The sequence below is a fragment of the Anabrus simplex genome, chromosome 2 (assembly GCF_040414725.1).
Source record: "Anabrus simplex isolate iqAnaSimp1 chromosome 2, ASM4041472v1, whole genome shotgun sequence".
Lineage (NCBI taxonomy): Eukaryota > Metazoa > Arthropoda > Insecta > Orthoptera > Tettigoniidae > Anabrus > Anabrus simplex.
The window spans coordinates 21,797,546-21,810,147 of record NC_090266.1 but is presented as its reverse complement, the minus strand read 5'-3'; the positions used below and the strand labels follow the sequence as shown (position 1 = coordinate 21,810,147).

Sequence of the window (12,602 nt, the reverse complement as noted above, 5' to 3'; positions counted from 1 at the left end):
TAAAACCATTTACCAATAAAGATTAATTTTCTACACTTAACAAAGTACAAGCGTTCTTGCTGATAGCGATCGATGAGGTTGTAGTACCCCCTAACATGTTCTAAACACATGTTGTATTGAGTACAGTGTTCGATTCTAGTCTTGATCACTTATTTTGTGTTCTGAACACATCGATCAATGTTCTGATCACATGTTGTATCGAGTACAGTGTTCAATTCTAGTCATGATCACTTATTTTGTGTTCTGAACACATCAATCAATGTTCTGATCACATGTTGAAGTTAACAACATCGATTACAGTGTTCTATTCTAGTCTTGTTATGTTTCAATCTGATCAAGGGTATCCCATGACATATTCTAAACACATGATGTATTGAGTACAGTGTTCGATTCTAGTCTTGATCACTTATTTTGTTTTCTGAACGCATCAATCAATGTTCTGATCACATGTCGTATCTAGTACAGCGTTTGATTCTACTCTTCTTATGTTTCGAAAGTCTAAACATGCACAATAATGTTATCGCTGCACACGCTTGCCTTCGCGATGCAGGTTTAAACTTGTTCGATATAAAGCTATGCCTTGACATAAGAGGCGGAGGAGGAGGTAGAGAAGGAGGAGGAGGAGGAGGAGGAGGAGGAGGAGGAGCATGATAAGGCCTTAACAGCCTATGTATAGTCGCCATTGTTTAAGGATGATAGCTGTCAAAAGAATTTTTCAAATTATCCACCACCACATTTCAGCTAAAGAGGGCAGCAGGGTGCTCTGTTGATTAAGCACATAGAATTTCAAATTGCCCTCCACCGCATGCATAACAGCAGCTGTTAAATCATTGGTCAGAAAAATTTTGTCCGTTTTGCTCTACGATACACTGCTTTCGAGATATTTAACATTTTGCATTTAAACCCCAAATTTAATGAATCGAACTAGCACGACACGTTAGCCTCTAAGCTAAGAGCAGCAGCCATCTTGCGCAAGCACCCTTAAAGCGTCTCATAAGGAGTTGTGTATAGCCGCCATCTTGTGTCCGCCATCTTGCGCAAGCATCCTTAGGGCGTCTCTAGTCATCTTGTGCAAGGACCCTTAAGCCACCTCATAAGAGCAACCGCCATCTTGCGCAAGCATCTCTAGGGCGTCTCATAAGGAGCCATGTATAACCGCCATCTTGCGCAAGCATCCCAAGGGAGTCTATGTATAGCGGTTATCTTGCATAAGCACCTTTAAGGAGTCATGTATAGCCACCATCTTGTGCAATTAGCGTCGAGAGATAGCTGATGTAGAATTTTTCTTTTTAAATTATCCGCCACCATATTTCAAAAGGAGCCATGTATAACCGCCATCTTGCGCAAGCAACCCAAGGGAGTCTATGTATAGCGGCCATCTTGCATAAGCACCTTTAAGGAGTCATGTATAGCCACCATCTTGTGCAATTAGCGTCGAGAGATGGCTGCTGTAGAATTTTTCTTTTTAAATTATCCACCACCATATTTCAACTAAAGAGTGTAGCACTGTGCTCAAAGATGGCGGATGACAGCTGACAAAAAAGCGCGTGAGTTTGTTTACTAAACAAGAGCACGTGGAATTTGCCGCCACCACATAGATGGCAGCACGGTGCTCTCTTGATTAAAGATGGCGGATGACAGCTAACAGAACTTTTCAAATTGCCCGCTACTACAGAGAGCAGCACGGTGCTCTGTAGATTAAAGATGGCGGATGACAGGTGATGAAATTACCCGCATGATAGCAGCACAGTGCTCTATTGATTAAAGATGGTGGATGACAGCTGTCAAAAAAAGCACGTGGCTTTGTTTACTAAACAAGAGCACATAGATTTTTTTCAAATTGCCGCCACCACATTTCAAAGGTATCTAGCTAAAGAGCGCAGCACAGAGGTTTGTGATGCAAGATGGCGGATGACAGCTGTCAGAAAAAAGCACGTGAGTTTGTTTCCAAACAAGAGCATGTAGAATTTTTCAAATTGCCGCCACCACGTAGAGGGCAGCACGGTGCTCTCATGATTAAAGATGGCTGCTGTCACGCGGAATTGCCTGCCACCACAGGTATCTAGCTAAAGAGGGCAGCATGGTGCTCAAAGATGGCTGCTATCAAAAAGCATTTTTCAAATTATCCGCCTCAAAGGTAAGTAGCTAAAGAGGGCAGCACTGTGCTCTATAGATTAAAGATGGTGGATGACAGCTGTCAAAAAGCATGTGGATTTGTTTATCTCACGCTAGTGAGGTTAAGTTGGTAGCACTAAGGTTTAGGCCCGTCAAGATGGCAGCACTGCGGATGACAGCTGTGACGAATTTACATCTACTACGATAAAGAGGGCAGCACTGTGCTCTATAGATTAAAGATGGCGGATGTCAGCTGTCAAGAAAGCACATGGCTTTGTTTCCAAACAAGAGCACGTGGAATTTGCCGCCACCACATTTCAAAGGTAAGTAGCTAAAGAGGGCAGCACGGTGCTCTCTGGATTAAAGATGGCGGATGGCAGCTGTCAAAAAAAGCGCATGGGTTTGTTTCCAAACAAGAGAATGTAGAATTTTTCAAATTGCCGCCACCACATAGAGGGCAGCACGGTGCTCTCTTGATTAAAGATGGCTGCTGTCACGTGAAATTGTCTGCCACCACAGGTATCTAGCTAAAGAGGGCAGCACGGTGTACAAAGATGGCTGCTGTCAAAAAGCATTTTTCAAATTATCCGCCACCACATTTCAAAGGTAAGTAGCTAAAGAGGGCAGCACTGATCTCTATAGATTAAAGATGGCGGATGACAGCTGTCAAAAAACACGTGGCTTTGTTTACCTCACGCTAGTTAGGTTAAGTTGGTAGCACTAAGGTTTAGACCCGTCAAGATGGCAGCACTGCGGATGACAGGTGACGAATTTTGCAGCTACTGCGATAAAGAGGGCAGCACAGTGCTTTGTGGTTTAAAGATGGCGGATGACAGCTGTCAAAAAGCACGTGGCTTTGTTTACCTCTCGCTAGTTAGGTTAAGTTGGTACCACTAAGGTTTATTCCCGTCAAGATGGCAGTACTGAGGTTTGCGATGCGGTGTTGTCTGTCAAAAAGCATGTGGCTTTGTTTACAAATCTGTCAAAAGCACGTGGCTGTCAAAAAACACGTGGCTTTGTTTACCTCATGCTAGTTAGGTTAAGTTGGCACTACTGGGGTTTAGGCCCGTCAAGATGGTAGTACTGAGGTTTGCGATGCGTTGTTGTCGATGACAGCTGTCAAAAAGCACGTGGCTTTGTTTACAAATCTGTCAAAAAGCACGTGGCTGTCAAAAAGCACGTGGCTTTGTTTACCTCGCGCTTGTGAGGTTAAGTTGGCACTACTGAGGTTTAGGCCCGTCAAGATGGCAGTACTGAGGTTAGCGGTGCGTTGTTGTCTGTCAAAAAGCACGTGGCTTTGTTTATCTCGCGCTAGTTAGGTTAAGTTGGCAGCACTGGAAGAGGCCTCTGGCTGAGGTGGAGGAGGCCACTGGGAGGCCACTGGCTGAGGAGGAGGAGGAGGTGGCCACTGGGAGGCCACTGGCTGAGGAGGAGGAGGAGGCCACTGGCTGAGGAGGAGGCCTCTTCCGAGAGCCGGAGGAGGAGGAGGCCGCCGAACCCGTCTATTATACTACTCATGTTCTAGATACAAAACCGTGTTGCTGGTCAGATATTAGTGGTCCAATGTGTGAAACAGAAAACAAAAATATCTGTGTCAGGATATATCGAAAAATTATATAATGCGGGTTAAATGGTCGTTGTTTTCAATGATTTTGAAAAAGGCATTTGACATCCTGGATTGTTAAATATTATTAAACAAACTGAGGAGATTTGGATTCTCGCGAAATATGCTCAAATTATTTAGTACTTATCTATCTTATAGGAAACAATATGTTCAGTACCTTGGAAATTCGGGTGAATGACATTGTCACACATTTCGAGACGTTAAATTTTAAATTTTGTAGTATGAAGCAATTTTGTGTTGAGATAACCGGTCTGAATATTTTGAAGTCATTTGCATAAAGGAGACAGTTTGAAAAAAGAATAAAACTATATTTCCATACAAGGTGGGTTCAAACGCCCTGCAGGAATTTGACCAAGATTCCTTCATCACCAAACACATGGCTTGTACCCATTTATGGTGCCATACAAAAATTTACTAACCCGTGTCGGAATGATCAGTCTTGAAAATCAGAGAAAAATAATTGATGCAAGTACCTGCATAAATTATTAAACAATAAAATAGATAATATGAATTTACTGTCTTTATTGAATTTTCGTGTACCTTGCTTGCACTGAAAAGAACGCAGCACGTTTAGGACTGAAAGAGCTCTGACGACCGCCCACAACCATTCACCACTCTATAATGAAGCTGTTAGCATAGACAATAATTTGGACTTCAACATGTCAATATCCAAATACATAAAACGTTTTTCAGGTACACTGCCACGACATAAGCATTAAAACCACGCAGAAATCTGTCAACAACTTGTAGGTAATGAATAACTTAATTTAGTCATTAAGAAGTTTATTTTCATTTATTAAGATCTAAGACTTGTATCAATGTAATTCAATTAATAATTTATTAAGTTTACTTTTAGCTATTAAAATCTAAGACTTTTATCAAAGTAATGTATTCATAATTTAGTTATTAAGAATTGTATATATAGTTATTGTGATCTAACATTTGTGTCAATGTAATTTAATAGGTACATTAAATATTTTTAGGTTTACTGTAATTGGGGTTTACTACAATGTTGTAAACTGGCTATTAAATAAATAAATAAATCTGTGTCGGTGTGATATAAAGCAAATTGTAACTATAATTGCAAGTTGTAAATGTGTGAAATTCGCGTACAAGCTATTAAATGTGACACGCAATTTTCAAATTTTAATACTCACTCTTAATAAATATGTAGAAATGTGTTTATGTTATAAAGCCGCTATAAGACATTTTGAATGTACCTATCCTGTGAATGACTTTTATAATACCCATCTCGATAGGTCCAATCGCTTAAGTGCGGCCAGTATCCAGTATTCAGAAAATAGTGGGTTTCAACCCCACTGTCGGCAGCCATGAAGATGATTTTCCGTAGTTTCCCATTTTCACACCAGGCAAATGCTGAGACTGAACCTTCACTAAAGCCCACTCCTATCTCTGTCGGTGCGACGTAAAACAATGTACTTTTAAACAAATGACAGAAGTTTTTGTCTCGCCATATGTCGAGCGGAGTGAACTAAATGGTACTGCTTTACAAGTATTTGAACATTTTTATTCGATTAAACATATTTCGTAACTGATAATATAGCGTATTGGTGGTGATCATTGCTTTATGACGAAGTTCAAGTGTCCAAAGCCCCCCTTTCGTAACTATCAGCTCTGCGCCACCGCAGGCCAGGGTTCGATTCCCGGTAGCGCCAGAGATGTTTTAAAAAGAATGTTATTTGTTCGGAGAGTCGACCTATAGAGATCGTTTGTCCCTACTTGCATCATGTGACACGAACTTGAGTGTAATTGGAATGGAGGAAGTGTAGAGTGTTGAATGTGAGTTAAGGACGACACAAACAGGCCAGGGATATTAATCATTTACAATTAAAAACCCCTGAACCAGCCGGGAATCGAACCCGGGGCCGCCGGGTGACAGGCGTCACACCCATTGAGGCTGTATATGAAAACTGTTATTATTTATATCATTTCCACTTCATCATTACGCACCCGCATTATGCTTCCAGTTGGCGCCAACCCTAGTACAAACTATCAACTACGCCTTGTACAACAATGACCCGAAGTGGGGGAGGAAGGGTTACTTTCAGCCCTTGATGACAGACGATGGACTGTGCTTCTCCTTCAACATGCTGCCTGCGAGTGCACTCTTCACCAACAACACGTGAGTACTCACTTCTTTGTTTGAAGATATTTTATACCTATGGCTTGTTCTCATACTGTGCCCTGTCAGAGGCTCGAACCAGCCACCCCCTTGCATGAATTTCATATTTTAACATCATGTTTTAGCGTTTAAGCCGCGCGGAGACAAAGAGTGATGTGGGAAGCTAAGCATACACCCACGGGGGAGTGAGATAGCACGAGATTGCGAGAGAGGGGTAGAAAATGCCTGAGGTCAAACACAGACCATGTGACCTCCCCGGAAGAATGGTTGCTATAAGGACCGCCAGCCCATTACATTCACACTGTGTAGATCTGGATATTAATCAAAGAAACAAAAGTCACAAAGTTCATCAGTATACACTGACTGAGCAAATGCCATGGCATAGCGGAGCACTGATGCGCAGTTGTATAGGAGACCTTGTGAGCAGTGGCTGTGCATGTGACAGGTGTAACACGGAACGTCGTCGCAAGCTGACACCGTTCGAACGGGGTATGGTGGTCGGTGCCCGTCGGATGGGAAGTGTGATTTCGGAAGTGGTGCGGGAATTTGGCTTCACACGGTCAACAGTGTCCAGGGTGTATCGTGAATGGTTGAATGCGGGTGTCACCGTCGACAACAGACGAACGACCGGCCGTCCAGCCACCCTCGATGACCGCGACCGGCGACATCTGAGACGGATTGTCACTGGTGACAGACGGGCAACCGTGCAACAAATCGAGGCTCAATTCAACATAGGCCGTGCTAGACACGTCTCCCAGTGAACAACCCGTAGAAACATGGGTTCTATGGGGTATGGAAGCCAGCGCCGCACACTGTTAACCCAACGTCATCGGACACAACGACGCGCATTTGTCGCCAGTCACCAAGGATGGACACTGGAACAATGGCGTTAACGTGATATGGTCCGACGAATCACGATTTCAACTGCACCATGCCGATGGGAGGCACCGTGTATGGCGCAGACCACATGAAGCGATGGATCCAGCCAGCCTCGAAGGTGTGGTCCAGGGCGCTGGTGTCTCTGTTATGGTCTGGGGTACATTTTCCTGGTATGGAATGGGTCCCCTAGTTGTTCAGGAAGATACTTTGAATGGTACGCGGTATGTTGAGCTGCTCGGAGACCATATCCACCCATTTTTGGCCTTCCAGCGCCCAGACGGGTCTGCGGTGTTTCAAGATGATAACGCACCGCCACATCGCTCCCATGTCGCCCGGGAATGGTTCCAGGAACATGCAGCGGAGGTCCAACGACTGCCATGGCAACCCATGAGCCCCGATATGAACCCTATCGAGCATATCTGGGATGTCCTGGAACGCAGGCTCCGTGCCATGGATCCTCAACCCACGAACAGAGCAGCATTGGCGGCCGCTCTGCAAACGACTTGGTGTCAGCTTCGTCCAGAGGACTACCAGGGACTTGTTGACTCACTTCCACGGCGTCTCACTGCAGTTCGCAGGACCAGAGGAGGCCCCACACGCTATTAGGTGACTATCTCAGGATATTTGCTAAGTCAGTGTAATTCACAAGAAAATTTCAGCAGGCGACATGTACTAAGTGTTATTGATTTATACAAATTACGCAGTAGAAATAGCATGTGCACAAAGGAGTTTCCACTCCACCATCTGCCGACTAGTTGTTTACCAGGGAATTCCCCCCGGTTGACTCGAACGAGCAAACGACAAGGAGTTCATAACAAGAAATTGTACGATCGATTATCATAAAACTACGATCAAAACTTATTGGAATATGCTAACCACCTGCATAGCGTAATACCTCACCGGCATTTCCAAGATTATCGGAGTGATTTGTCACAAGCTATTATTGACAGTACGCTCTGACTCAGTGATAGTTCCTTCACACGTGAACCATCTCCTTGGTGCGTGTTATAAACTTGTCAATCATTTTAACTGCCCCAAGCTGTCTGCGCGAAACATTTCCTATTGTGTATGCTATAAACTTTGGAACCCACGAAGAGACGAGCGCAAGTAAATAAGATGAGCAGCGAGAGTTAAAGATACGCCATATAGTAATTTCTAGTAGTAAAGGGGTGAAATTATATTGGAAATACTACGAGTATTTTAAGGGGTTCTGTACTGATGAATTCCAATAACTGTGACTGTGCGTAGCAAGAAATCCAGGGCTACTATGCCAGGATAATGAAGAAGTCGGGAGCCATCAACAAGATCCAAGACAATCATATTGGTGACTAAAACCCAGACGATGGATCCATGGAGGTTCGAATCACCTCCCGAGAAAGACTATACTCTTACCTAATATAATTCATGCAAACAGTAAAGATAAGCTCAGCAGAGCTTACATGCCAGTTTTACGCGAACTGAGGGGAAAGTTCTTTAAGTAGATTCTTGTTTTGTTTTTTAATTTTTGTGTGGTATTTTGGGGAATTAATTTTAATGGTCTATTCCTTTGGGTACTAAAAATTCCATGTAAAGGGGTGTACAGTAAATCAAGTACACTTTATAGATTGGTGGGAAACCAGATTAATGAGCGACAAATTAGCCAACACATTAAGAAAAAATAATCAATCACTACTGATCTGTATTTAGGGCAGTCGCCCAGGTGGTGGATTACCTATCCGTGATTTTCCTAGCCTTTTCTTAAATGATTGCTAAGATATTGGAAATGTATTGAACATCTCCCTTGGTAAATTACTCCAGTCCTTAAATCCCCTTCATATGAACGATTATTTACCCCAATTTTTCCCCTTGAGTTCAAAATTTATCTTCTTATTGTGATCATTCATACTTTTAAAAACACCACTCAAATTTATTCCTCTACTGATGTCACTCCACGCCATCTCTCCACTGACAACTCGGAACATACGACTTAGTCGAGCAGCTCGTCTCCTTTCACCCAAGTCTTCCCAGCCCAAACATTGAAACATTTTTGTAACGCTACTCTTTTGTCGGAAATCACCCGGAACAAATCGGGCTGCTTTCCTTTGGACTTTCTCCAGTTCTCGAATCAAGTAATCCTAGTGAGGACCCCATACACTGGAACCATACTCTAGTTGGGATCTTACCAGAGATTTATATGCCCTCTCCTTTACATGCTTACTACAGCCCCTAAATACCCTCATAACCATGTGCAGAAATCTGTACCCTTTATTCAAAATCATATTTCTGTGATTACCCCCACTGAAGATCTTTCCTTATATTAACACCTAGATACTCTCAATGGTCTCCAAAGCGAACTTTCAACCCTTCAACGCAGTAATTAAAACTGAGAGTACTTTGCCTGTATGAGAAACTAACAACCTGACTTTTAACCTCGTTTATCATCTTACCATTGCCTACTGTCCATCTGACAACATTATCGAGATCATTTTGCAGTTGCTCACAATCTTGTCACATATTTATTACTCTGTAAGGAATAACATCATCTGCAAAAGCCCTTATCCCTGATTCCACTTCTATACACATATCATTGATATATATAAGAAAATATAAAGCTCCATTAACACTGCCTTGAGGAATTCCCCGCTTAATTATTACAGGGACAGGTAAAGCTTCACCTACTCTAATTTTCTGAGTTCTAGTTTCTATAAACCTAGCCTCCCATTCAGTCGCTCTTCTGTCAGGTCGAATTGCACTCATTTTTGCCAGTAGTCTCCCATGATTCACCCTATCAAATGCCTTAGACAGGTCAATCGCGTTACAGTCCATTTGACCTCCTGAATCCATGATATCTGCTATATTTTGCTGGAATCCTACAGGTTGAGCTTCAGTGGAAAAACCTTTCCTAAGCACTAACTGCCTTTTGCAAGCATGTCTAACATCATCAGAAAGAAGGCTTTCAAAAAGCTTACATGCAATGCACGTCAAACTGACTGGCCTGTAAGTTTATCACCCCTCGTCCTCTTACAAAATGTATACAGAGCGCGCTCTTGTCAGCGTCTCGTTTGAGTGACCATAATGCATCTGGTTTCCGGCAACTACAGAATACAGTCTTGACCAGCGACAACATGTCGTCTAGACACGCATTCATGCCCACATGGCCACAAACTTAATCGATAGCCATCCAGGCATTTCCTTTTTTTTACCCTTTCCTGGCCAAATTATTTATGAAATGAATTTTTGCAAGCTAAACACTGGAACTGTGATAAAAAGAATATGGGAATTATATATCTCAATGGCTGTCAGAATGCCTAAGTGACACAAATGCGGTAACTATACTTCCCAATAACCAAACGCTAGCACACACAAATCAGGACATAGAATGTGAATATGTGCATTCATCTTATACCACACAGAAGTATAAATAATTTACAATGAAAACAGCTGTAACCATTATTTAAGGTAGAATAAGGGATGTACAAAGTGAAAGCCAAACGAATAATACATCCACAATTATAAATGGAAAGGTAATCTGAACTCATTTATTTGTCACGAAACTAGCTACTAATACATTATATGTTATTTTTCATTAAAGTTCTGGAACTCAGTAACATAATAAAAAATAAAAAATTCTGGAGATGAATAATCATGGCAAGATGAAGAGCTTGTGTTTCACCTTTACATAAATACTATTTATTTGCCCGTACCCAGACAAAAAATCTATGTCTGAAGCGCTACAAAATAATTTATGATAACGTAAATAGCTTAAAATTACTAAGATCCACCTTTCTGGTGCAGAAAATCACTTTATTTCCCAAAAATGCACGTTCCTGGCAGCCATTACACTGTACATATATGAAAAAACACGTCCACCCACTTAGAAACTGCAAATATGCCAGAGCAGAATTATTTTCTATATTTTCTGATGTCCACACAAGATTGCAGCAAAATTAAATGTGGGAATCATGTCACCCAGTGGCCCAGTAGGGGAAAAAATTTAGTGGGAATTATATCACCCACTGGCCAGGAAAGGGTTAACGTGCAAATAGTTTTGTGTATTTGTTAATAATGTATAATTGTAATAAAAAGTAATATTACGTTTAATATTGGTGAATGACTCGGCCATATGGTCTCATCACGTGCATAACCAAACTACAGTCCACTACCAGAGTAATCATCGTTGTTTAGTAATACAACATGTGTGCTACAGCATTCAGTTCGTCAATCCAACATTTTTGTTCCATTTCCGGGCTCGACATTACACGGTAAAAGTGAAACGCGTGTGAAACATCCGCAGGTAGTGGAAACATCATACAATGCAACGTGGGACTCTTCAGTTTACAAGGTCAGATTCTTTTTAATTACCTTTTCCTTGCATTATATACATTTGTGTGAGCTGATCAAGCAATGGGGTTATCTAATAATAATAACTTCGTGTGGCTATTTCTAGCCGAGTGCTGCCCTTGTAAGGCAGACCCTCCGATGAGGGTGGGTGGCATCTGCCATGCGTAGGTAACTGCGTGTTATTGTGATGGAGGATAGTGTTATGTGTGGTGTGTGAGTTGCAGGAATGTTGGGGACAGCACAAATACCCAGTCCCCGGGCCATTGGAATTAACCAATGAAGGTTAAAATCCCCGACCAGGCCGGGAATCGAACCCGCGACCCTCTGAACCGAAGGCCAGTACGCTGATCATTCAGCCAACGAGTCGGACAATGGGGTTATCTGAAAGGTAGAATCACAAAAATCAAAACCTTCGTCGAAAATTACGACACTACTCAAAACCTAGAAGACATTAGGGTCAGATATTGATTTATCTTGATTTATTGATTTAGAAAACTAACATGATTTAGATCAATCTCAGCTGGAGGTGGAAGATAGTAAACGAGATCATGGTGTAGCTAGAGATGAAGTAGATGATATGTGCACAGTTTGAAGGCAGAAATGCTGGTATTATTGTCGCCAGACCAACACGAAAATGCCGGTAGTACTACAAGTAACACTTCGCATTCGCCGCACGAAAATATCAACATTAAATTACCCGCTATTAAACTACCCATGTTTAGTGGTGACTATGAATATTGGATGTAGTTTGACGATATTTTCAAACTACTGGTGCATGAAAATTCCAGTCTAGCATCCATTCAGAAATTTCACTACTTACTAGGAGCAGTTCAGGGTTCAGCTAAAGCATTAATTCAGAACCTTCCAACTACTGAAACAAACTATACGGTAGCTTGGAACCTATTATGTGGTCGGTTTCAAAATAAGAGACTTATAGCAGCAAAGCATGTTAGAGAAATCTTAAACATTGCAACAGTGGAGAATGAAACCGGTTAAGACCTCAGGCAACTTATCGGCATATTCTCAAGCAACTTACAAGCACTTAAAGCATTGGAATTATAAACTCCTCTTGAAGAAGTAATATTGTCACAACATATTGTTGATCATCTTGATTATGAAACCAGAAGGGGCTGGGAACTAGAAGCAAACGCTAACAAAAAATTCCTCCTTCAAACAATTAACATCTTATATTGAACATCGCTGCTAAGTCCTTGAAAGCGTGCAAACATCTGTCAGCCAAGTCAAGGTGCGCGGTTGTAAAGAAAGCTCACACATGAAAAAACTGTCGTCCTATACACATGTTGCAAGCATTAACAATCAGTGCTCTTATTGTAAACAAGGTCATGCACCAGGACATTTTGTATGTGAAGCATTACTCAAGTTAACAGTGTCAAATCGCATTCAATATGCTCGTGATAACAAACTCTGTTTAAATTGTCTTAAAGCATCACATAAAACATCAGAGTGCTGTATTCCTAGAAAATAGATCTCAGAGAATTAGAGTAGGCGAAGCTTTATCTG

The 12,602-nt window shown here is 41.9% G+C and overlaps 1 protein-coding gene across 1 annotated transcript in view; it reads left to right on the top strand.

The window, feature by feature from the left end:
• LOC136864950 (pickpocket protein 28) overlaps positions 1-12,602 on the top strand; it is a 434,926-nt gene that overhangs the window by 205,536 nt on the left and 216,788 nt on the right. Inside the window, exon 5 of the mRNA XM_067142357.2 lies at positions 5,728-5,882. Within this exon, the coding sequence (XP_066998458.1) occupies positions 5,728-5,882 (155 nt within the window). The remainder of the gene's footprint in view (positions 1-5,727; positions 5,883-12,602) is intronic.